This window comes from Astatotilapia calliptera, chromosome 1, assembly GCF_964374335.1.
Source record: "Astatotilapia calliptera chromosome 1, fAstCal68.1, whole genome shotgun sequence".
Taxonomy (NCBI): domain Eukaryota; kingdom Metazoa; phylum Chordata; class Actinopteri; order Cichliformes; family Cichlidae; genus Astatotilapia; species Astatotilapia calliptera.
Window position 1 is genome coordinate 6,154,230 of NC_137422.1, and position 26,424 is coordinate 6,180,653.

The following is a 26,424-nucleotide window of genomic DNA, read 5'->3' on the forward strand; positions in this document are numbered from 1 at the left end:
ACCTGTGCAATGGACGACGAGTGCTGTGACGGTGGGCACTCGGTCGTCGTTGGGCCACAGAGTCCATCGGTTATGACCGTGGTAACCGAGCAAGAGGAATCACTGCTGAAACATCATCATCGCAAGACGGTCCAAGACTGACACTGCTGGACCGTGTGTCTGTCGCCACACTTTTTGGTTAGAAGCAGCATTTGTGACACAGGAGGTCCGAGGAGCCCCGGGTCGCGGAACAAGCCTTCTTTGTACTTTTGTGCAGTTTTTTTTTATTATGAGTATGTGCAAAAGAAGAAGACAACAATGTAATGTGAAAATGTTTTTGTCTTTATTTCATGTCTAACACAAAAATTATATACGAGTTCTATGAAACCTGACGATTCGCCTGTGTCTATTTCTTTCGACGCAAAGCGTACACATGCAGTACGCACCATACACAAGAAGTAGGACGGACACCATCATTACAAGTATCATAGACCATGTACACCACATATCCCGGCGATGAGTACACGTCGTACTGTTGTTCAGCATGGTGTATGCGGCTGGATTGCTAGATGAGCTTGTGTCTGTAAAGCCAAAGGAGAGTGTTCCCAGCCGACGCTTGTTTAGCCGCTCCTTTAGAGTCTCCCGTGCCTGTGGTGAGGAAACACAAAAGTTTCACAGAGAATTACTACACTTGTTACCGCCATTTATGTTATGGATATGACATGCAATCCCACGCCTGCCCACCGTGTTGCCCACCGTGTAGTCGTGTACGAACGCGATCAGACGTGGCATCTACTGCACAGTCGGCATCACTTGCGTGGACGTCCAAGGGTATAGTAAGTTGACATTGACATGCGTAGCGACGAGGACCCTCAGTGAAGACAAAGTTATATTTGGGCAATGGCCAATTGGTCTGCTGGCAGATTTCCTGTTGAAAGAGGCAATACGATGTGTTATATGTACAGCATATTTGCAATTGTAACGTTATGTGTGTAAATACACACAAGCAGCCTGACACACCTGCAGTTGTCCAATGTGATTATCAGACTGTTGAGGGTAGTGTTCCTTTGACCGAGGTGTCTCTGTGCAGTCGTCGGGGTCGGGTTGACTTTCTTCACACTCGGATGCTTCTAGGTCAGTCCGTTTTCGTTTATTATCGAGTACCGTGTACTCATGGAAGGGGTTGCTACACTTGCGTGCGTTGTCGTCGATTTGCTCTTGAAAAGGTTCGGTAGCCTTGGACGCCGTTTGCCGGTCGATCCTGTCCTGTAGTAACGCATAGAGCGCTTTAGCTGCTGTGCGTTTGGCCTCTTTCTTTCTCGAACCACGGCCCGTGGCCTTGAGATCTGCAGCGTTCTCCACGTGTACGTTGACAACGTGGACCAGTCTGTGTTTCACACCGGTCACACTTTCCCTATACACAAGTTTAAGACGCATGCGAGCTGCGCGCATTTGTAATGTGGAAATCCAGTCGACGTCCATGATTCACAAAGGCCGTAGTTAATTAAATGTGTAGCACTGAGAAATTGCAAACGCTACAAGGAGCACGAGGCCTAGTTGAGCGGGTTGCGGTCTGGGAGTGACACACTAACTTGGTGACTTTTACTCTGCGCCCAGCAACAAAGCTGCTGTGAGCAAAACAAGAAGTGCTGTAGGTCGGGAACGTTGGAACTACAGGTCGGGAACGTTGGAACTACAGGTCGGGGACGTTGGAACTGCAGGTCGGGAACGTTGGAACTACAGGTCGGGAACGTTGGAACTGCAGGTCGGGGACGTTGGAACTACAGGTCGGGAACGTTGGAACTGCAGGTCGGGAACGTTGGAGCTGCAGGTCGGGGACGTTGGAACTACAGGTCGGGAACGTTGGAACTGCAGGTCGGGAACGTTGGAGCTGCAGGTCGGGGACGTTGGAACGAACTACAGGTCGGGAACGTTGGAACTGCAGGTCGGGAACGTTGGAGCTGCAGGTCGGGGACGTTGGAGCTGCAGGTCGGGAACGTTGGTGCTGTGGGTCGGACAGGCATTTCACGTCACCGTGTGGAGTGTTTTGTCGTGACTCAGAGACATTTCACAAGAGTTGAAGATAAGGAGAGAGCTTATCCCACACAGCAATTGGAAACATCTCGGTTGGAGCGAGAACATAAAGCAGGGGCATTGCTTTCCCTTGTACATCAGAGCACTCACACACGGGACGAATATGCAGTTCGTGGTGACCGACAAGCCTGCCTGGTACTCAGATGAACAAAAGGACAGTCGGGCGTTCACGTGCACCGACACCGTTGGTTTATTCGACCAGGTAGCCGAAGCCATGACAGTGAAAGAGTCTATGTTATCCGAGAAAAGCAAAGCGTTTCAACACAAGACGACACGGAAAATCGTCAGAGACATGGTGATCGAAGACATCGGCCGTTTCAAACAAAACCCTTCCAAGTCGCTTTTGACTGCTTTGATGGATATTATGGACTTGCGAGCCGATGGCTTAGAATGTATGTCAACCGAAGACAGGGCCGGTATGAAACAGCTAATGTTGGCTTTGAAAAACTACACCCTCTTTTACATACCCTCTACAGCGTTGAAGTCCGTCGCAGAGGACCGCGTTGTCATACCGGTCGTGACAATGTGGTCCCAAACGGACAAGGAGTTAGAGCTACGGTTCTGTGACAAGCCCAGATCGATGTTGGGCACGTACACGGTGAATTTGATGAGCGGGAGCGCTGCTTATTTCATGCAGCAGGTCCTAATCGTGCCGGGTGTCCAAAGCTTAAACCTGTTAAAGGACATAACGGGCGATAGATATGAGTTCTGGGACATGTCTCTAGAAGTCCCCACTCATCCGGATGCTCTCACTCCATCGTTCAAGCACATACAACCGATGCAGTTGTTACGCAGCGGAGAGGACAATGACAGAACGTCTGCTACGCAGACGTGTGGGGAAACCGGAGACACCATTGCTGATGTGGAACCCATGTGTTGTGTACTGGACACTGAGTCAGCTGACCTGCAAGTCAGTAAACGACCGGGAAGCGTGGACTGTTTCTCGGACGTGGACGTGATATGCGATCTGTCGAGATTCACGTGTCACGCCGGCGTGGCCAAAACTGTGTACTTCAGACGCACGGCACGCGTGGTGGGCCGTAAGCGAGGTAACATGACACCGGTGGTTTCGTTGCGCGACCAGCAGAAGGACAAGCGAACGTTATACATATCTACCACCGCACGCTTTTGCAGGGCCTTGAAACACTCCTGCGTAAAAGGTAGCGGAGAGCTGCTGCAGTGTTGCTACACACTGCTAAACGAGCTCAGCGGCAGAGAGACTTTCCTGGCCGGACCCGAGTTGCATCAGGACATAACCAATCCTGCGCTTACCGCGTTCCTAAAACGGGTGAGCCCTCCCGCCAGCAACTGGTGTAACTACACCCCAAAACACGTGGCCTGCGCGATCGAAGAGCCGATAATGTGCGAGATAGTGGATCTGGGCATCAAGCTAATGGACGACAGGGTGCCCAATGCGTTTGCTGTTGCAGAGCTGTTACTGTGTAATACGCAAAAAGCCAACCAGTACGTTCGAGCCTACGAGTGCTACAACGAAGACGGCGCGTATCGCGCGCAGATTCATAGGAACAACATTGCTTTACTGCAGCAACAGTTCAAGGAAGACTGGCGCGCCCTGGCCAGCATCGACAGGCGGATTAGAGCGTCGAACAGCGGTGTCATCAACAAAGCGCAAAGGCATGCAACGAGAGACCTGTTCAGGAACTTGGGCACCCACAACATAAACGACACCTTTAAGAAGTGGCAACAGCTGATAAAAGACACACCGGCTCCGAAAGACACTGCTAGAGGCAGAGATTATAGCAACATGAAAGTGCTCTTCCACAACCTGAGGGTGTACCACAACAAAATTAACAAGCTGAAGAAGAACACCAAGACCGCCGACGATATCGACGACGACGACAACGACGACAACAGCAACACGCCGCCGGACGACGGTAACTCCAACCGCAAAGCGTCGAACGTCTCAGTCGGATCTGCCTCGCCTAGGTCAGAAAAAGCGTCGAGACGCGACGTCGACGTCGCAACCGGACCGGTATCACCGTCCCAAAAACCCTGGTGCTTTTCTATGATCGTGCCTGACAACCCCCCTTTGGGCACGTGGGTCAGAAACATAGGGACTCTATTACAAAGCGCAGCTTGGTTGTACGCAGATAACACAAGACGAGAAGCTGTGTGCAGCGTTCTCGGCTTGGAGAAAACGCTGCTGCACGAGAAATACAGTTTGGTGTTGGAACAATGGGTGTCTAGCAATCCCATCGTGGTAGAACAGCTGAACGCCCACGGTTTACAAGATAAACTGAGTTTGGCTCTGATCGACCGCTTGGGCGCCATATCGACCAAAAACTGGATAAGCAAAATCAAACGAGCTTTCACGCGTGCACCCGCAACAAAGGCCACAATTTCATCCGAGGCAAGAAAAGGCAAACGAGCTTTTGCGCGTACGCTCGCAACAAAGACCACGCTGGTGGACCGTGATCAGTGCAACAAGAAAAGCAGAGCCAACAAAACGTCCCGCTCCAACGCTGACAGAGAAGAATTGCTTTGCCAGGAAGCAATGAGCTGCGAGGATGACGCCGATGAGGAATCTGGCCAGGACGAAGAAGAAGGGGAGTACGATTACACAGCGGCCCAAGGCGAAGAGTTGCTGGCCACGGAGGAGTATGACAAGGATGAATTGTCGGGCAGATACGATGATGACAAGCGTCTAGATCAATACGACTTGGAGGACGACTTCATTGACGACAGGAGCGAGGACGATTACAGCATCGTAGAGAGTGACTCTGACGCTTGCGGCCCTGTGAAACAGATAGCCTTCGGTCGAATTGACCGCCGCCGTCGCGCTGACGACTCTGACGCTGAGTCGGACCACGACATCCCCGAACACTCTGGTGTGCATAAAGGCGCGTTATTTTCCTCTGACTCCGAGGAGGAGGAGGAGGAACCCGCCCCGGCGAGAATAGAAAAGCGACGACGCAAACACCACGGCGATGAAGATGACACTGGTGACGATCGACCGACGACAAGTGCAAAGTTCACTAGCAAGTCGCCCGCAAAGTCTCCTACAAAGTCACCACCTAGAAAGGTAAAGGAAACGCCGATTGATCGCTTAAGCCGTAAGACAACAACCAGCAGGAAGAAGCAGCACAAGGGCGATCGAGCGAAAGGTCCAGGCAAGCGTCGGAGAAAGTCACCTTCTTTTCATTCGGATTCGGACGCCAGTAATCCCGAGAGCAAGTGCAAGTCTCCAAAGATTAAACGCCCAAGACTGAGCTCAAGCACGGACGACGGGTCCAGTGCGTGTAAGTCTCCAGAGATTAAACGCCGAAGAACGAGCGCCCCTACAGAATACGAGTACATCGAAGACGAGTACATCGACCACGCTGCTGTGGATTCACATCGCCCTGCGGAAGACCCAGTGGCACCCGTAGAGTCCGACGGTGATCTAGAGGACAGCGTGGACTTTTGTGGACACATCGTTGCTATGTGAGCCGGGTCGAGGTGTGTAACTACAAACGCCGATTGCCCCTGTGACACCGTGGCCACTATGTCAGCCGTGCGCAGAAAAGAAAAACCGTGCCCTGGTCCTCAAAGTAGCGTCATGATCAAATATTTAGAGTCGCTGGCAAAAGCAATCGATGTCAGCCAAACACTGCAACCTTGCTCTGACCGACCACCCCTCGCAACACATTCTGATCATGGCGAGCCCGCCGCGAAACGTACCCGTGTGAGCAATAGCAAAGGTACACTGTTGAAATATTTTGACAAGAAATGACATTCGTTTGTAGGCCATGTTATGTATTCAACACACGTGGATCATTGTACCGCTGTGAAACTGTGTATGTTTGTTGCCATGTCACAATGCTCTTTGCTCTTTGTGTGTATTTGAAACAATGAAAAAATAATAAACGAACACGATCACTTTGCTCAGTGTGATATGTTATTTATTATACATATAACCACTATATGTTACACCTAAAGCACTATATGTTACACCTAAAGCCCCCCACTCCTACTCCAAAATAACAAGGTGGCCGACCTACGGCACCGGCCGACTTAGTCAGCCGACCTGGATACATTATGCAGCCTACCCAGCCACATTATTCAGCCACATTATTCAGCCTACCCGGCTACATTATCCGGCCGACCAGGCTACATTACCCGGCCGACCAGGCTACATTACCCAGCTGACCTGGCTACATTACCCAGCCGACCTGGTGGCTACATTACCCAGCCGACCTGGCTACAGCGACCGACTGGGATTTACACACAAGTTGCTCCATAATCCAGATACACCAGCGGCTAGTAGACGGCATCAGCCTTATACAGCCGTCGCACGAGTAGCCGATTGAGATAAGTAGCCAGCTGAGACACAGTAGCCGACCGGGAACGAGTAGTCATCACAAGCTTTCTAAGGCTAAGCTTGGATCGCGAACATGAGCCTAGAGAAACTCGAAGCGTACAGGCACGACATAGCCGAGTGCTACGAATCGTTATCCGACATAGTTGAGGACGCCTCGGAAGCGTTCCAAGGCTACCGCTTGGAGTGCAAGTTACTCTCCACCCCGAACCTAGTGAGGAAAACCCGTACGATCATCGATCACTGTTTGGAGAACGAAGAGCGGGCCGCTAAGTTTCTTCGTATAGTGCAGACTAACAACAAGGAGTTGTACGAGAGCATGGAAAAGCACGGGACAAAAGGTCCCCCAGGTACTATAACTCGTAAGATGACACGTTACACGCTGACTTTTAAACGTTAAATGCTAAGTCGCCCTGTCTGTTGCTTTCCACTAGAGCGAACCAAAGCCACTCACACCTTAACGGAGGACGCGCAGTCAGCGCTTGGAAGCGGGCTCGACCGAGTATCGAAAGCCCTCGCCGACTACAGCTTCTTACCCAAAGTCACCGAGATCCTGGCAGCCGTGGACCACATGTTCGCAGAACGCGTGATACTGACAGAAGAATACGAAGACTTTGACGTCGTGTTCCGCAGGGGCAATTCACGGCTGCTGGATATTCAGTTTACGTGCTACAAGTGGCAGACAGTTTATCAACATGATAGAGAATACATAATTGATGCGTGTGAAAATGCAATGCTGGACATGATTCGCATGCTGCTCCATAATCCGGATATACCAGCGGTTACTAAACACAGCATTAGCCTTATACTGCTCTCACACAACATGCACATATACGGCCTGGATGACTGGGAGGCGAGCACGGTTTGCATGCGGATCGACTGACTGCTGAATAAGAGTACGGAAAACGTGACCCTGAAAGTGTGTGTGATGTTTGCTGTTATTAGCTGCCTTTGTAAAGCATTTCGAGTGTTGTACGTTGGAATTGATGATTGTGAAATAAACAGAAATTACACACACACAAGTCATAGGCTCGGTTTATTCCCAATTTTATTAGCACACAGATACATACCACCCCCCCCCCATGTACATAAACACACAACTTTCATACGTAGCACAACGCAGCCACCCCAAAACTTACGCCGTTTCGGCAAAAGTCATAACACTGTTCTCGTCTACACGGAAACCATAAGCTTCGCTTCCTTTTGGATGCGTCAAGCTCCACAGGTCGTACACATATTTCATGGTTCTGAACGTCAGCGACGATCGCGTCGGAGTCCAACTGGCTTGCGTTTTGTCAGGGATCTTAGCCATGAAAGCCAATGTCTTATAAAGAACGTGGTACTGTTCCAAAGATGCGGCGCGATCTTCGTTATCCCACGCAGCCTTTAGATCGTCACACCAGCTCGCGAACCGATCGTTCGCACCAACCTTTAGAAGCCCCTTGGGTCCGAGTCCTCGGAACGTGCGGGTGTAATCCGTACCGAACAGGATAAGAAGGACGAGGAGTTTATGTTTTAGCCGCCGGTACTTCGCGACGTCTTGCTTGACGCGAACGTACAGATGAGAGCCCATTTTGGTCAGTCGCAGGTACCTGCCGTGACTGAAGCGAGGCACCTTGCCTTCCATGTACAGCTTGCTAAGTTTTTTCATGCGTTCGAGTAGTCGCTTTGAGCTCGCGACACACGCGTCGTCCTCCGCAGTGAGCTCTCCCCCACATCGTTTGTTATTCACAGCAGAGCCCTCAGAGGCCACGGCGTCGTGACATGCGGGTAACAACTCAAAAGTGTCAACGAATGCCGATTTCGATTTCAACCCCCGCGGACCCACCACGGCAAGGCGTGCTAGTATCTTGCGCGCAACTTCGGCTTTATCCGTTGCATTTAACTTGAACACTCTGGTGAGAAATTCGCCGTACACGGAGCCTCGTATTCCACTCAGATAGAAATACCTAGCTAATCGTTGCGGCAACGTGGAGTCTTGGTCTTTGTCCGCCACGAGACTTTCCCACTCTCCGTGCAGGAGCTCGAGCTCTTCTTCCCCGAGGTGATCGTCGTCTTCCGCAATGTCGTACAGCGCACGGAATCTGGGCCTGCGGGCTTCGAAGTCCGCGTCAGTTATCCGTAAACCGCCAACCGTGGGCGCCTCCGCGAGCAGGTCGCCAAACGCGGAGCTGTGCATCGGTCGATTGCTGTCGTAGCTCGTGTTGGCCAACCGCAGTGTGAGCCCTTCGCGCCCGCAAGCCGTGAGCACGGCTATCACGTCTGAGTCTGCCGTGCATACCAGAACAGTGCCCGGAAGAGCGTTGGCCAGTTCTACCATCAGAGTATCGGCCTCTGTGCTCGAGCTCTTCCGGCACGCGCCGTCCAGAAACACGAGGTGTCCCTCCAGAGGTCGATTCGCAAACGACGCCACGTACGCCCCGTGGACTCCGGGCGGTCTGGCTACGGTTCCGATGCCGTCGACTTCATTTTTCAGATGCAACACCACGTCTTCGTTGTTAGATTCACACAAGATGTCACGGGAAGAACCCCAGTCCCGTCCGGTGACCAGAAACACTGCCTTTTTTGCCACGTTGGTGTCGCGTAGCAGTTTCAAGGTGAGATAGTCTATAGCGTCCGCGTTCCGTCTACAGAAATCCAGGTGGGGTGCAAGCGGGTAGCGGTCTCTGGTTTCTCTAACCGCCGGCTTTTGCGCTCCCCGTCCGTCCTTTACCAGAATCAGACACTCTGACGTCCATCTGTCTCGATTGTAATGTTCCGCCAGTGTTCTTGCCATGTTTTCGATGGACGCTAGCCGATCTCCTTCCACGTAGTCGCTAGCCTTGACCTTAAATCTCATTATCAAATGGTCGATTAACATCCAGTCGTATCGTTCCGTGGGTCGCTCTATCACATCGAACGGCGATAGATGGGGATTCGCGAGCATAACGTGCAGCGCCTGGTTCTTCAGTCCCATTGTCAGACGTCGTCCTATCAACTCGTCGCGGCCTGACTGGCGTTATTATAGCAGCCGCACTCACGGGCACACACACACACACACACACACACACACACACACACACACACACACACACACACACACACTTCAGTGATCAGGCACGCTTTGTGTCGGCTGCTGCGGAGGCTGTTGGTCGGAGTGCACTTTGTCGAGTTTAAGTTTCTTCTTTTCTTCGTTGAAACATATGTTCCTGTGGCTTAGATCTCCCGGGTTGACTTGTGAGCAAAGGTCCTCCGTGTACATAGTATCGCTTCTGTTATATGACCTCATGTGCACACAAGTAGGAGCTAGACAGTTGAGAACCTGTGTGCAGAAACATGTCAGCCAAGGGAAATTACGCCTCATGCTTTTCGATACGGTGGGCTTGGTACAGCTCCGTATTCTAACCAAATTCGTCCCGGGTCTCACTATGACCAAGTGGGCGGCGGAGCGCTGAGCCGCGCTGGGGTAGGTGACGGAAAACATCACCCACGTCAGCCACAGCTGGGTGTTATAACGCCATAGCGTCGCTTTATCTAGAACGTCGTTATGCCTGGTCTTGAGCTCTAGCAACGCCACTGTGTTTGTGACCGTGTCGTACGCAACCATGTCGATTTCGGTGTAGAACCCCCAGTCTGGCTGTATGCCCTTACACCCGGCTACACAGCGGTTATGGTACGTGTACCGCTTTTTTGCACCCGAGCAGCGGTCGGGGGACGGTATGCCGGCCACTCGTAAGCCTCCGCAAATCGGACGCAGGTGCAAGGCCTCTAGTTGCGTGAGGATAAGTTGGGAAACTGGACCGACCTGGGGTTTGGTTTTTTTCCCGTTGAATACATCTTTGCAATCCGCGTCCACCGCCACTCCGATGTGCGTTGACATACGTGTTTTATCCCACACCCGTCTACACGCCGCTACGCTAGGGACTTTGCTATACGTAAATATCCGCAGCACACCAGCCTGAAACTCTGAAGCCTTGCTCTCGGAGACGTTCAGTTGTTTGATGTAGTCGACGACCCAGTCCAACTTACTTTCGGGGTTGCTGTGTCGGTCTTGCAGCGCTCGTGTGAACACGTCCATGTTTATCAGGTTATGGTTTCCTCGCCTTCTCTGCTGAGCCATAGAGTCCAGCGTTCTCGTTATGCCTTGCACTTTGTACCACCGATGGTCATTCGTCGACTTCGCGTGCAGGCAGCCTGACACGGTCTTGAATTCGATCGTCGCGTTTCCTAACATCGTCGCGCAGAGCAAAACTAACAGCGGCCAGTTCGGCAAAGCGTTGCGTATCGGCCGACATGGTGTACTAATAGTCAGTAGATACTAAAAAAAAAAACCCCGCACGTTCGCCAGACACGTTACACGCAACGACGATGAACCGCAAGAGAATGCCCGCGTTAAAGTCGCTCGTGTCGAACGGCAAAGACATGTTCGCGGCAAAATTTGCGCCCGTGTCGGGCGCCGCAGCCTCGTCCATGGCGCGATTCACAGGCCGCCTCGGAAGCTCGATTGCTGTCATAACATCTCTCATCGTGGGTTTCCTGACGCTACCAAATAACATCATGTATTTCCTCGACCATAAGCATTCGTCCAAGCTGACGTACGACAACGACGACGACAGTAACCAAGAGCACAGATACGCTTACATTCACGCTGGGATTGCTCTGGTCGTCCTAGGGTGCCTTGCCATGGTGGTGAGCATAGTGCTAAGTTACTTCGCCGCAATCAGCAAACGGAAGGTCGACGCTTCGGCCGCCACTTCTACCAACCCTGTCACACGGAGCACCATGACTGTGTACGCGTGCTTGGCGATGATGAACGTGGAACTGTTTATGGCCGTGATCGCAGGGTGCATGGAGTTGCTATATCGTCCCCTCACCAGTAACGAGCATAGGTCGCATAACGTCGAATGTGCTATTGCGGTGTTCAACATCATCATATACGCGATGTACGTGGTCACCATGATACTTACGGCATCCGTACTGCGAGGGAAACACGAAAAAGAACACAGTGACTCTGACCCCTCGGATATGACGGACGTTGTGACCAACATGGCAGTGCCGCGGGAATATGTCACCAGAAATTCAAACCTGTACAATTCACCAACTGGTTATATGATGTAGTGCTATTCTGTTGTTGTTGTTGTAGTGTGCAAAAAAAAACAGCAATAAAGATTCACGCCTGTGTAGGATACCAAAGTCTCTTTTTATTGTTGTTGGTTTAATATCAATCACAGTGTTGTAGATCAAGTTCAAATTGTAAAATGTCCAAAGACACACCAAAGACAAAGATCACATCTGTTGTTACTACCGCAGACTGTACATAAAACCAAATACAGTTTTGTCTTGTACGTACTATAAACTGAGTCTGTGAACGTTTTGGTATTACACAGCACACGTACTCATACATAGCCGATGACACCTTTGTGGGTTTTTTTGGTTTTTTTTTTGTTTTATTTGACAAATGGTGATTACAATGTCAACACATACATGTACAAACATCACAATGCAAGCAAACACACGCCCATTCTCTTGCTAAAACGTTGTAGAGTACAGGTGCGCAAGACTATGTCTACGCGTGACACATGTTACACTTAAAGATACAACCTGACCGTTTCTCCGCGTACACATTCTGAACAAACAGGATTAGGACATTCGCAGCTAGCGTGACCGCAAGGCTTGATGTACATCTTAGCCTTAGCACAATCCGAACAGATTACATCCTGTGACACGCTACTCATACGGACGAACCGGTACCACGTCCACCGGCTTTTACAGTAGAAACACCTTCGCAACCCTGACACTGTCACGCTTTTCAGGATGCAATTCTCACATGCAACGTGTCCACAGTTAAACACACACATGTGTGTCCGTTCGTAACAACAGGGACACGTGTATAGGTCCGTAGGTCTTCCGATTGACACAGAAGGCGTAGAGGACGTTGACCGTTGGGGTTCGTTGAAAGATGCGTCGATTGTCGCCTGCAACGCGGACGGTCCGTCCACGTCGATTGCCTCCTGCACGGATGGTCCGTCCACGTCGATTATTACCTCCTGCGACACGGACGGCCCATCCGCCCTGTAGCTCCCAGGCCCAGGTCTTTGTGCCGCGGCGGGCACTGTAGCAGAAGACACAAGGCGGGGAGGTAGCCCCATTTCACGTCGGGTGTGATCGTCCATGACAGGTGCACGCGTGGTCTCCCACGAGTTAGGACGTCCAGTGGGCACGGTTCCATTGTAGCTTTGGATCTGTAAGCCGAATGTAGGCTCGGTGCAAGACCTTTCGGCGTAATCCCTATCACTCGGATCGGGGCCGGTGAAGTCTACGGTGTTGATAAAGTAAACGGCCCCGCAATCGAGTTCGCAGTCCAGAATGTCTTGAAGCGATAACTTTGAACACAAATTCTTGTTGTACGGTGGTAACCAGGAGAGGAAGGTTCTTTGTACCCTTTGGCAGTAAGCAAATAGCTTCCTTTCGGGCACCAATGCGTGCACCACCGCCAGCGTCTTGGTTTGCTGATCCTGTACGCATTTCCATTTGCTTACATGGAAACGCTTCATGTACACGGCCCGCGGTAGTGCCCGCTTGGCGTCCGGGGTTGTGGGGCGTACAATGCCGGCTATGATGTGCTTATTTGCCAAGGACATGACTGTAGACACAGCACAAGTCTGCTACCCTGTGCTGTTCTGTTAAATAAGCTCTTGTTCTGGGTAGGCCAGCCCAGAGTTACAGGTTGCCTGGAACCCTGGGTCGGCTGGAAAATGTAGCCAGGTCGGCTGGATACTGTAGCCAGGTCGGCTGGAAACTGTAGCCAGGTCGGCTGGAAAGTGTAGCCAGGTCGGCTGGAAAATGTAGCCAGGTCGGCTGGATAGTGTAGCCAGGTCGGCTGGATAGTGTAGCCAGGTCGGCTGGATAGTGTAGCCAGGTCGGCTGGAAAGTGTAGCCAGGTCGGCTGGAAAGTGTAGCCAGGTCGGCTGGATAGTGTAGCCAGGTCGGCTGGAAAGTGTAGCCAGGTCGGCTGGAAAGTGTAGCCAGGTCGGCTGGATAGTGTAGCCAGGTCGGCTGGAAAATGTAGCCAGGTCGGCTGGATAGTGTAGCCAGGTCGGCTGGAAAGTGTAGCCAGGTCGGCTGGATAGTGTAGCCAGGTCGGCTGGAAAGTGTAGCCAGGTCGGCTGGAAAGTGTAGCCAGGTCGGCTGGATAGTGTAGCCAGGTCGGCTGGAAAATGTAGCCAGGTCGGCTGGATAGTGTAGCCAGGTCGGCTGGATAGTGTAGCCAAGTCGGCTGGATAGTGTAGCCAGGTCGGCTGGAAAGTGTAGCCAGCTATTGCTATATCTCTCGAATAACCATTCGCGTATACAGATACACTGCCACCCCACGTAGGATACAGTTATGGCTGTGGAACAACTCAGGCTGTGGAAGCATGACATTGCGGAGCGGTGCACTCACCTAACTGAAAGTATTTTTGACAGATACACGGACGAGGACGATGCCTTAGACGCAACTGGTATAACGGAAATACCAAACCATGTGCATCGCCTACGTGCCCTAGTCGAATACAGCTTGCAAGACGAGGTGCGAGCCAAACTGTTACTGTCATTGCTTTGTGAAATCAATCCCTACATTTACAAGGACCTGGTGCAGCAGGGACCAAAGGGAAAGACAGGTACTGTATCTTCTTTTCGTTGCAATAATCATCGTGTTTGACGGACACCTTGTTGTTTGTATATTTATGTCTATTTCTCCGCAGAACGAAAACTGACACAGTTCAAGTTAACCCATGCGGCCAAGCGCATGCTCGACTCCACGCTGCCCACGTTTATGTTCCATAGTGTCCTCAGGAACCGCAGCCTGCTGGACATCATCACGACTGTCGACGAGCCTCTCGACATCATGGTCCGGCAAGAGCTGATCTTACCCGAGGAACAATATATGCTATATCACATGTTCAAATCCACCGAGGGGAAGGTTCGTGCGCTCGGATACCTCTTTGGATGCCCTACGGTGCCCGACGAGACCAAGGCCAGCATTTCGCTGATTCTGGCCGTGTACAATCTACACGTCTTCGGCATCTCCCCCGACGACCCTTATAGCTTGTTGGAGATTGATTGTAACTCCTAAAGCTAGGGCTTTGGCTGTGTAGACATGTGGTGTATTAGCATGGGTGTAAAGCGTGGTGTTTGACTGTATGTGACAATAAAATGACAACCATTACACATTGCAGTACTTTATTTGCCATTGGCGGTGTTTTCCTTTTTGATACATGATACCAACACGCACATATACACAAACCTTGACACCGATACATTTTCATTACGTGGTCAGACTCATACATTGGAACACGTTTCACCCTCAGGGGTCTTGCGTTTTTGGTTTGTGCGGATCCACACTACAACACACAACACGGCGATGGCGATCAGCAACAGGATCAGGGTGGCTATTACACCGGGGCGGCCTCTATGTTGTGGAGAGTGCGAAAAAGGAGCCTTTGTGCACTCTGAGACTGTGAGGTTGACACGGCTCACAGTTGTTGTGCTTGTGGCTGTAAGCTCACACAAATATAGCCCAGTGTCGGCTACACTGACATTCCTTAGAATCACAGACCAGTTCACATTACTCATGGACGGGTGGAGCAATTGCACTCGGTCTGTAAACATGTCACATTGGTAGTTGTTGTAAGAACGTCCATGTTGAAAGAAGTAGAGGTAACAATCACGTAAGGGTGGTTTCCGCCACTCCACCAGGGTAATTGGACCCACTGCAGTATTCTCACAGTGAAGAACCACATCTTGTTCACATATCGCGGTTACGTCTGTGTCAGCTAAACGAGAGAACACATTTGGTTAGTTATTCAAATAAAGGTTACAACACTATGTTTGATGTACAATGGACAGTGTTTCCAGCAAGGAAACAAACAACATTCAAGCGGCTTGGGAGAAATGCATGTACACAATCATGTTTTGGGAGTGACTACGAACCATTTGTGATGACAGACAAAGACAGGAATGTAGAGCACATCAACAACCACAAGGACAACCAGCTTAACGTGGCCATATTTATCAATGCTCCACCGAGAATGGCCCATGCGAACATTACATGCACTTCACCTCCGACCGAGAGCGACAGTAGCCAGGTCGGCGGCTCCCGACCTACAGGTCGGCCAGTTTTGCGCTGCAGGTCGGCAGCTCCCGACCTACAGGTCGGCCAGCTTTGCGCTGCAGGTCGGCGGCTCCCGACCTACAGGTCGGCCAGCTTTGCGCTGCAGGTCGGCGGCTCCCGACCTACAGGTCGGCCAGTTTTGCGCTGCAGGTCGGCAGCTCCCGACCTACAGGTCGGCCAGTTTTGCGCTGCAGGTCGGCAGCTCCCGACCTACAGGTCGGCCAGCTTTGCGCTGCAGGTCGGCGGCTCCCGACCTACAGGTCGGCCAGTTTTGCGCTGCAGGTCGGGAGCTGCCGACCTACAGGTCGGCCACTGTGTGAATCTGTTGGGAACCTGTTCGTTTGTCAGATAAAGCTACCCTAAAGTCGTACGAGTAATCGACAGTAGCTATTGTTATAGGAACACGGTACCGTTATTATGGCTGTAGAACAACTCAGGTCGTGTCAACATGACATTGCAGAGCGGTGCACTCACATAACCGAAAGTATTTTTGACAGATACACCGACGGGGACCAGGACCTAGATGCAACTGCTATGACGAAAATACCAAACCATGTGCATCGCCTACGTGCCCTTGTCGAATACAGCTTGCAGGATGAGGTCCGAGCCAAAGTGTTACTGTCAGCGGTCCATGAACTCAATCCCTACTTTTACCAGGACTTGGTGGACCGGGGACCGCAGGGAAAGACAGGTACTGTATTTCTTTTCGTTGCAAATAAAAAAAAAAAACATTGTGTTGAACGAACACCTTGTTGCTTGTATACTTATGTCTCTATATCTCCGCAGAACGAAAACTGACACAGTTCAAGTTAACCGGCGCTGTCGAGCAGATGATCGGCTCGTCGCTGCCGAGGTTCCGACGTGCAGTCAGAGAACGCAGCTTCCTGGATAAAATCACGACTGTAGATGACGCAGTCGACCTCATGGTTCAAGAACAGCTGATCTTACCCGATGAAGAATATATGCTATATCACATGTATGAAACCACCGAGGGGAAGGTGGGTGCGCTCAGATGCCTCTTTGAATGCCCACAACTACCCGACGAGGCGAAGGCCAGCATATCGTTGATTCTGGCCGTGTACAACCTACACGCCTTCGGTATCTTCCCAGAACGCTGGTTGGAGACTGTAACCCCCCAAGCGGGGACTTTGGTTGTGTAGACATGTGGTGTACCATCACCAGTGTGAAGCGTGGTGTTTGACTGTATTTGACAAATAAAATAACAACCATTACACATTGCAGCACAGTGTCTTTATTTTTTTTTATACATGATACCAACAAGTACCTCTGCAAAACCCTTGGTACAGATACATTTCATTACGTGGTCAGACTCATACATTGGAACACGTTTCGCCCTCAGGGGTCTTGTGTTTTTGGTTTGCGCGGATCCACACTACACCACACAACACGGCGATGACGGTCAGCAACAGGATCAGGGCTGCTATTATACCAGGGCGGCCTCTAGGTTGTGGAGAGTGTGAAAAAGGAGCCGTTGTGAGCTCTGAGACTGTGAGGTTGACACGTCCCTCGGACTCTACAATCTGGCCAGTTGTTGTGTTTCTGGCTGTAAGCTCACACGTATATAGCCCTGAGTCGGCTACACTGACGTTCCTTAGAATCACAGACCAGTTTCCGTTTCCCACGGACGGCTCGAGCAGCTTCACTCGGCCTTTAAACATGTCACACTGGTAGTTGTCGTAAGAACGTAGATTTCGAAAGAAGTACAGGTAACAACTGGATACGGTTGATTTCCGCCACTCCACCAGAATAACTGGACTCGCTGTAGTATCCTGACAGCGAAGAACCACGTCTTGTCCACATATCGCCGTTACGTATGTGTCAGCTAAACGAGAGAAACGCATTTGGTTAGTTATTCGCATAAAGGTTACAACATTACGTTCGTTCTATGTACAATGTACAATGTCTTTCATCCAGGAAACAAAACGGCGTTCAAGCGAGTTCACAAACATGCACGTCAACAATAGTGTTTTAGGAGTGACTACAAACCTTTTGAGTCAAGAGACAAAGACATTATTGGAGTGCACAACACACACAAGGACAACCAGCTTAACATGGCCATATTTCTCAGTGATCCACCGAGAATGTCCAATGCGATCATCACACGTTCTTCACAATGAGATTATACCCCAGGTCGGCTGGATAGTGTAGCCAGGTCGGCTGGAAAATGCAGCCAGGTCGGCTGGATAATGTAGCCAGGTCGGCTGGAAAGTGTAGCCAGGTCGGCTGGAAAATGCAGCCAGGTCGGCTGGATAGTGTAGCCAGGTCGGCTGGATAATGTAGCCAGGTCGGCTGGATAATGCAGCCAGGTCGGCTGGATAATGTAGCCAGGTCGGCTGGAAAATGCAGCCAGGTCGGCTGGAAAATGCAGCCAGGTCGGCTGGAAAATGCAGCCAGGTCGGCTGGATAGTGTAGCCAGGTCGGCTGGATAGTGTAGCCAGGTCGGCTGGAAAATGCAGCCAGGTCGGCTGGATAGTGTAGCCAGGTCGGCTGGAAAGTGTAGCCAGGTCGGCTGGAAAATGTAGCCAGGTCGGCTGGATAGTGTAGCCAGGTCGGCTGGAAAGTGCAGCCAGGTCGGCTGGATAGTGTAGCCAGGTCGGCTGGATAGTGTAGCCAGGTCGGCTGGATAGTGTAGCCAGGTCGGCTGGAAAATGCAGCCAGGTCGGCTGGATAGTGTAGCCAGGTCGGCTGGAAAGTGTAGCCAGGTCGGCTGGATAGTGTAGCCAGGTCGGCTGGAAAATGCAGCCAGGTCGGCTGGATAGTGTAGCCAGGTCGGCTGGACCCGTGCTAATATAACCAGATCGCTTGGAGTCTGCTCAACCCCAGATACATTTAAGTTTCGTAGCTTAGAGGTAACACAGTGTGTTTTCAGCTAGACTCTTTTGTAGTGCAACAAACCCAAACACCACAGTGTAGCCAGGTCGGCTGGAAAATGCAGCCAGGTCGGCTGGATAGTGTAGCCAGGTCGGCTGGATAGTGTAGCCAGGTCGGCTGGATAGTGTAGCCAGGTCGGCTGGATAGTGTAGCCAGGTCGGCTGGATAGTGTAGCCAGGTCGGCTGGAAAGTGTAGCCAGGTCGGCTGGAAAGTGTAGCCAGGTCGGCTGGAAAGTGTAGCCAGGTCGGCTGGAAAGTGTAGCCAGGTCGGCTGGATAGTGTAGCCAGGTCGGCTGGATAGTGTAGCCAGGTCGGCTGGAAAGTGTAGCCAGGTCGGCTGGATAGTGTAGCCAGGTCGGCTGGATAGTGTAGCCAGGTCGGCTGGACCCGTGCTAATATAACCAGATCGCTTGGAGTCTGCTCAACCCCAGATACATTTAAGTTTCGTAGCTTAGAGGTAACACAGTGTGTTTTCAGCTAGACTCTTTTGTAGTGCAACAAACCCAAACACCACCACAGGCTGTTTCCCCACTTATAGCTGGCTGACAACCATGGAGTACATAACGTTGGCCATTCGATGGTGCTGGGAACCTAAAGCTCACATTAATGTGTGGTCGCCCGAGGATTCAGGTGTTAGAAAGTGGAGCCTGACAAGATGGGAAGCAGAAGCCTATCAACTGCCAACTCAACATTTGACGATAGTGTGCATGCAAATCGACACCCTGTCGGCTAATGCCATCAAGAAACAACTGCTACGCCGAGCAAAAAATCTGTGGGTAGACCCTAGTTGTGTCGTTATGACGGAGGGTTGGTTTGATACAATCCTCGACTCCTATGTAGACGCAAGCAAAACAGTGTCACATACCTACACTACACTGACGACTCCGTGCTCCGGCTCGTCGTTCTACAGACACGTGAATGACTGCAATGCCCTTGTCGCTGCTAAGGGTTGGAAGAAGGATGCCAAAACAACCGCCTGTGATTCTCACACTATCTTCCAGCTGCATTGTAAACATGTAAGGTGGTTTTATTTTGTGTCGTGGTGCTGTTGACCCACTGTAAGCTATGTGTGTCTACATAATAACAACAATGATGATAATGATAATAATAATAATAATAATAATAATAATAATAATAATAATAATAATAATAATAATAATAATAATAATAATAATAATAATAATAATAATTGCAATGTATCCCCCTGTGCAGGAGCCCCATAGCGTGACTCTTCTCGTCAAAAGCCACTCGGGCGATACTAAGTTGCTGCAAATCCGATGCGATGAACCTATGTGCATCCGAGACCTGCTGAAGAGATACGACATACATTGTGATACGGTGTGGAACGACACCATGTCCCTGTCATCCAACTCTCCCTGTATAGCCTTGACTGACCATGGCATGGACCTCATCTACACGGAGGCCACTCCAGGTATGATAACTGGCCGGTTCACAGCGGGGGCTAAGGACACGTTCGATCATCGCATGAAACACCTGAAAGTTCGCACAAAGCACCGCACCATGAAAAACAAGCCGTACTCTATACATGCGACACCGCAGAATGTACCGAGAGGCGCGTCGCTCCTGGACGATGGTCTAACCCAAGAGGACTCCAACCCAACCTTACCCACCGTGTTATATTACAGCGACCCGCTGTCCACGATCGCCGATGTGCTGAGGAACGACGGTCGGTTTCTCGCTGATTGTCGACTCGCCGCATCTTACGATGACGGCCATAACGTGCACGCAGCTGATGTCGCCATTTCGGGAGAGTCGCCCATTTGTCAGTGGCAGCACAATCAGCTGTGCATTGTGGGTAAGACACTGTGTGTGTGTGTGTGTGTGTGTGTGTGTGTGTGTGTGTGTGTGTGTGTGTGTGTGTGTGTGTGTGTGTGTGTGTGTGTCTGTGTCATAGTCGCTTACAGTTGTTTCGTGTGCTCGGTAGGTACAACAACTCCCCCACCTGATGAGGATCACGTGTTCACATACCCTTACGAATGCACGGTCTGCCGAGAGGAAAGCGACGTCTACCTAGAGTGTGGCCACCTTTGTTGCCAAGCGTGCATAACCTCTTTGGGAAACAAAGAGGCCATGCTGATCACATGTCCTCTTTGCAAGCAACACGTTGGCAAAAAAACTATTACAACCGCAGGCGTAACCTCCAGGACTTGCACATCGTGTGGAAAGGACAAGTGTTGGCTGTCGGATTGCGGTCATGTGTGCTGTGTTTCTTGTGATACTACCTGTAAAGTCTGTGCCCGCTGTGTTAAAAAAGTTCTCAGAATGTACATGTAGCATTGCTTGCTTGGATGATCCGGTTATCGGTTATTGCCCACACAGAGTTGTACGTGGATCGCCGTGGAAGGTACTCACAGCAAAGAAGCCTTGGTGTACGTGTATCAGGTGATGATTTATTCAGCAATAGACCAACCATGTGTACATACAAACTGTCTGCGTGCATTTCATTCACATCAATCCAACAACAGTGTACGTGTATCAGGTAATGTTTTATTCAGCAATAAACCAACCATGTGTACATACAAACTGTCTGCGTGCATTTCATTCACATCAATCCAACAACAGTGTACGTGTACCACCCCCATGCTAAATAATACCGTGCTGTCCAAGCTATCGGTGTGTGTTTTTGAGCGTAGAATAAATGACACGAATAACACAATAGAGATTTACACTTTTATTGTAGACACAACACATGTATACTGCTGCGTTATATATAGCGTTATACAGTAGAGGTAAAACACAAGTGGATCAGTTGGATCATCTTCCACATCTGGTTGTTATAGGAATCCAAGTTGCATAATCGCTCCAGTTACTCCAGAACTTTCCAGGTTCACGCTGTGCTCCTCTCTTTCTATGTAGTGGCTAACACACTTAAGTCTCAATATAACAACCACTGAGAAAGACGAATCGTCCCCACGGGGGACGTGGGGTCGGCGCCTGCCGACCTGTGAGTCGGCGCCTGCCGACCTGTGAGTCGGCGCTTGCCGACCTGTGGGTTCGACACCACCGACCTGTGAGTCGGCGCCTGCCGACCTGTGAGTCGGCGCTTCCCGACCTGTGGGTTCGACACCACCGACCTGTGAGTCGGCGCTTCCCGACCTGTGGGTCGGCGCTTCCCGACCTGTGGGTCGGAGCCTGCCGACCTGTGGGTCGGAGCTTGCCGACCTGTGGTTTCACTGTCTTTTATTTCGCAGCGTGGTTTCTAAATTCACACATACATTATATTAATGGCTCGGACACAGCAATTCAAACAGCACTAAATACAATCCCTGCTAGCACATCATATAGTCACAAAACGCAATTGAGCTGTGATACGTTCATTCAGAGTGCTTAGGTGGACCGACCAAAAGGACCTATAGATAGAGCAGGCAACTGAAGCGACCATGTCTTTGAATATGGCAAACCGTAAGCGCGCAAACGCGCAGCCCGTGGACGACATGACCGGGAGTCTGTTGCCACCCAAGAAAAAGTGGCGAAGAGCGACGTTGGGCAGACGGGATTGGGACACTGGAAATGCCTTTACTATCACTTACGATGTCACGAGAGGTCTCCCCTGTGTGACTTTCATGAGTACATGGCCAACCGTGAAGTCTGACCATAAGGTTCTACTCACGGTTGACAGCGCTGGTGAGCAGCTGTTTGCCGATAAAGTGGTCATCCCGCTCAGGGTCTTTCTGGATTTACTGCATATGCATCTCACGCATAATGAAGACAAATATCTGTACTTGTACACCGATGCCTTTCCTAGTACGGAAAACCCCGACGTTGTTGTAAAGAACATGCCTGCTATATATAAAGATGCAGGTTGTTACCACACGGTGGTAATAAATGGTCCTGCTGAGGACGAGGAGGAGGAGGATGAGCACGACGACGATGAGGAGGAAGATGAGGAGGAAGAAGACCCCGACGGCAACATCGCCGAACGCATACGCATGCCTCAGGATGAAGAGGGGAATGACAACAACTGGCCCAAGATCCCCGAAGTGTCAAAGGAACACTTAAGATACACCGGTGTTCCAGGCGTATGTTGCACTATAGTCAGACAACCTAAAGGTCCACTCTTTCTCACCACCAGTCGCTGGCACATTCGAACCGAGGATGGAGAGAAAACAACCATGATGCCCGGGGACTGCGAGGAGACCGAGTATGTGTTTCCGTTATGCCACACGGAACAACTACCTGGGCTGGTGGCTGTTGTTCACAAGTGGTTGGAAACAGACTACCAGAAACTGGGCCTATTAGTCACATGCAACGTGCCGAGCCACATGACGCTAATACCCACGCCCATTGAAGCGCTGGGTTATCAGTATACCCTCGCCAGCATGGACCAGTACTGGCCCCTTCTCTCCAACCCAAAGGATATGTGGCACACCTCGTACGAGGATACAGTTGTGTCCGTGGAACCACAGTACGGTATATGCCGAAACGCAATGATCGAGTGTCCTCACAGCAAGAGACATTGTCCCAACAAGAAGCGTCCGCGTCCTTGAACATAGGAGATATTGAAATGCGATGCCGGTGTCGGCAACAATAAGAGCTGTGTATTAGGAATACTCATCACCGCTTCAATGTTTACGCTGTTTTTCTGTATGTAAAAATAAAATAAAACACATTCAACTCTACACTGTTTCTTTGTGTTACCTTGTCATACGCGCGGTCTAAGTTTATTATATATATATATATGTCAAAGCGTTCTTTCTGAAAACACACAGACACACACACGGCTAACACACTTAAGTCTCAATATAAACAACCACTGAGAAAGACGAATCATCCCCACGGGGGACGTGGGGTCGGCGCCTGCCGACCTGTGGGTCGGAGCTTGCCGACGTGTGGGTCGGCGCTTCCCGACCTGTGGGTCGGCGCTTCCCGACCTGTGAGTCGGCGCCTGCCGACCTGTGGGTCGGCGCTTCCCGACCTGTGGTTTCACTGTCTTTTATTTCGTAGCGTGGTTTCTAAATACACACATACACTATATTAATTGCTCGGACACAGCAATTCAAGCAGCACTAAATACAATCCCTGCTAGCACATCGTATAGTCACAAAACGCAATTGAGCTGTGATATGTTCATTCAGAGTGCTTAGGTGGACCAAAAGGACATATAGATCGAGCAGGCTACTGAAGCGACCATGTCTTTGAATATGGCAAACCGTAAGCGCGCAAATGCGCAGCCCGTGGACGACATGACCGGAGGCCCGTTGCCGCCCAAGAAAACCTTGCGAACAGCAACGTTAGGCCGACGGGATTGGGACACGGGAAACGCCTTTACTATCAATTATGATGTCACACACGATCTTCCTTGTGTGGTGCTGGTGAGTACACATCCAACAGTGAAGCCAGGACAGAAAGTTAAGCTTACGGATAATACCCAGAACAACCAAGTGTTCGCCGACCGAATAGTCATTCCGCTCAGGGTCTTTCTGGATTTAGTGCACATGGTTCTCACGCACAATGAAGATAAATACCAGGACCTTTACTCGGATGTGTTTCCTAGCAAAGAGGACCCCGGAGAAGTGGTAAAGGGTATGCCTGCTGCTTTGTGTGCAGATGCAGGGTGTTACCACACGTTGCTGGTATTCGAGGACGGTGATACTGCTGCCCCCAAGCTTCAGGATGCCACCGGTAACAATAACACATCGCCTAAGATCCCAGAAGTGTCCAAGGAGCACTTACGGTTCACTGGGACTCCAGGTATAGATTGTACCATAGTCAGACAACCCGAAGGTCCAATCTTTATTTCTACCAGTGGCTGGGGCATCGAAACTGACGACGGAGAGAAGACAACCGTGATGGCCACAGAGTATGTTGAGCTGGAGTATGTGTTTCCGTTATGCCACACGGAACAACTACCTGGGCTGGTGGCTGTTGTTCACAAGTGGTTGGAAACAGACTACCAGAAACTGGGCCTATTAGTCACATGCAACGTGCCGAGCAACATGACGCTAATACCCACGCCCATTGAAGCGCTGGGTTATCGGTATACCCTCGCCAGCATGGACCAGTACTGGCCCCTTCTCTCCAACCCAAAGGATATGTGGCACACCTCGTACGAGGATACAGTTGTGTCCGTGGAACCACAGTACGGTATATGCCGAAAAGCAATGATCGAGTGTCCTCACAGCAAGAGACATTGTCCGCGTCCTTGAACATAGGAGATATTGAAATGAAATGCGATGCCGGTGTCGGCAACAATAAGAGCTGTGTATTAGGAATACTCATCACCGCTTCAATGTTTACACTGTTTTTTTCTGTATCTAAAAAAATGAAATAAAACACATTCAACTCTACACTGTTTCTTTGTGTTACCTTGTCATACGAGCGGTCTAAGTTTATTATATATATGTCAAAGCGTTCTTTCTGAAAACACACACACACACATACACACACACACACACACATACACACACACGGATATCTATCTGCACACACAACAGAGATTACCACCAGACCGCACTAGAGGTTCGACATGGCGACATTAAAACGCACCATCGACGACGAGGTGCCCTCATCGGTTATCGCAGCTCCGAAACGACAGAAAACACAGCAAGATCCCCCGGAGACCGTCGACCGGCACCCGTGGGTATATGTCGATATAGGACCGAGGGAGTGGAAGATCGGACATTCTTTCACCGTTCAGTACATCACACCGACAATTGGTGTGCCGTGTCTGAAATTCACCTCCCTCACGGAGTCCGTCTCGGAGAATTGGCCTTGCAAAGTGCACGCCGAGGCGCCCCTGGGGTATTTTGCAAAAGTGCTATGCATGCCCCTGAGAGGTGTGTTGGATTTACTACATGTGCTCCTAACAGGGAATATAGAGTTGGTCGACCGCGTTGGTTACGACGCCGCTTTCCCTAAACCCGATATGCACAGTGACGGATGTTACTTTAACCTAGCGGCAATTGCCTGTAGGTTAACTGGTATGATGGTCCCGGAGCACATGAACATCTCGGCGAGACACGGCGATATCTCACGGAGTGTAACCGGATACTGGGGCGTGTACAAGCAACCTAAAGGCCCGGTGTTCATCAGCAGTGACACATGGGTTGACCGGGAGGACGAGTCGCTAGAGTACGGGGAGAATGCTGCAATCGAAGATCCAGTGCTAAAGCCGCTCGTGGGTGACGCTCAGGCCTGTGAAGACTCTGGGTTTTTTGAGGAAGACCGTTGTGAACTGATAGCCGAGCGCGACTGCGATCTTGAATGCGGCGATGCAGACCGTTGTGGCATGCAGTACGACGAAGAAGACGACAGTGACATACGGTACGACGAAGAAGACGACAGTGGCATACAGTACGGTGAAGAAGAAGAAGAAGAAGAAGAAGAGGACTATGACATTCAGTCCGATGACACAGGGGACGACGATCCCACCGATGAGTCTGTGTTTCCCTTGTGTCACAGCGAGCAACTACCAACACTGATAACCGTTATACACACGTGGTTGGAAGACATGGACCACAAAGCGCAAGGTCTTGTGGTGCGCTGTAAAGTACCTGATCGTATAACACTCGTTCCACAGCCCACAAAGGAAGCTGGTTACGAATACACACAGTTCAATTGTGCTGTACACTGGGTACATTTGACGGACGACGAAGTTGCGGCCATGAATACGGTCACCTACAGCGGTATATGACAGAGCAACGGCTCACTTGTAAAATGTGATGTTGATGACGATGATGATGATGATAATGATGATGATTTCAATTTACTTGCTTGGCCATACTAGTGTTCACTTAACAGTGTTTCAGTGTCTTTTTTGTGTGTGTAATTGGGTAACCGGATAAATAAAGAGAATGTGTGCAACATCGCATCGTCTCCTATCTCCTGCTTGCTAATATCATTCAATGTAATAACTGCTAGAATCAGATCAGACACATAGACAAAAAACTTGGGCAGAAATCAGAGTTGACATTAAAGTTTATTGGGGTTTGCTGTTGCCGTCGACGGCATACACAATTTTGTAGCATACATTCAGAAAAAGCAAGCTGTC

At 50.5% G+C, this 26,424-nt stretch overlaps 2 protein-coding genes and 2 long non-coding RNA genes across 4 annotated transcripts in view; 3 read left to right on the forward strand and 1 right to left on the reverse strand.

Moving 5' to 3' along the window:
• The window catches only part of LOC145428891 (uncharacterized), a 205,096-nt gene that overhangs the window by 62,434 nt on the left and 116,238 nt on the right, over nt 1-26,424 (forward strand). The gene's annotated exons all lie outside the window — the stretch shown is intronic.
• Nucleotides 13,496-14,886, forward strand: LOC145429774 (uncharacterized). The gene is made up of 2 exons (XM_080303820.1): nt 13,496-14,028; nt 14,113-14,886. The coding sequence occupies exons 1-2, from the start codon at nt 13,755-13,757 to the stop codon at nt 14,481-14,483; spliced, it is 645 nt and encodes a 214-aa protein (XP_080159946.1). The 5' UTR covers nt 13,496-13,754; the 3' UTR covers nt 14,484-14,886.
• Nucleotides 16,758-17,660, reverse strand: LOC145429775 (uncharacterized). The gene is made up of 2 exons (XR_013910092.1): nt 17,529-17,660; nt 16,758-17,364 (listed from the first exon to the last, which is right to left on the reverse strand). It is a non-coding gene; the product is annotated as an uncharacterized LOC145429775 (long non-coding RNA).
• On the forward strand, nt 18,742-21,003 carry LOC113034069 (uncharacterized). Its single transcript, XM_080303831.1, has 3 exons — nt 18,742-19,429; nt 19,626-20,229; nt 20,359-21,003. The coding sequence occupies exons 1-3, from the start codon at nt 18,965-18,967 to the stop codon at nt 20,706-20,708; spliced, it is 1,419 nt and encodes a 472-aa protein (XP_080159957.1). The 5' UTR covers nt 18,742-18,964; the 3' UTR covers nt 20,709-21,003.

Coding starts and splice junctions, on each gene's coding strand:
- LOC113034069 (XM_080303831.1), top strand. CDS start 18,965: ATGGAGTACATAACGTTGGCCATTCGATGGTGCTGGGAACCTAAAGCT. Junction 19,430..19,625: donor TCCAGCTGCATTGTAAACAT/GTAAGGTGGTTT, acceptor CCCCCTGTGCAG/GAGCCCCATAGCGTGACTCT. Junction 20,230..20,358: donor CAATCAGCTGTGCATTGTGG/GTAAGACACTGT, acceptor TGTGCTCGGTAG/GTACAACAACTCCCCCACCT.
- LOC145429774 (XM_080303820.1), top strand. CDS start 13,755: ATGGCTGTGGAACAACTCAGGCTGTGGAAGCATGACATTGCGGAGCGG. Junction 14,029..14,112: donor GGGACCAAAGGGAAAGACAG/GTACTGTATCTT, acceptor ATTTCTCCGCAG/AACGAAAACTGACACAGTTC.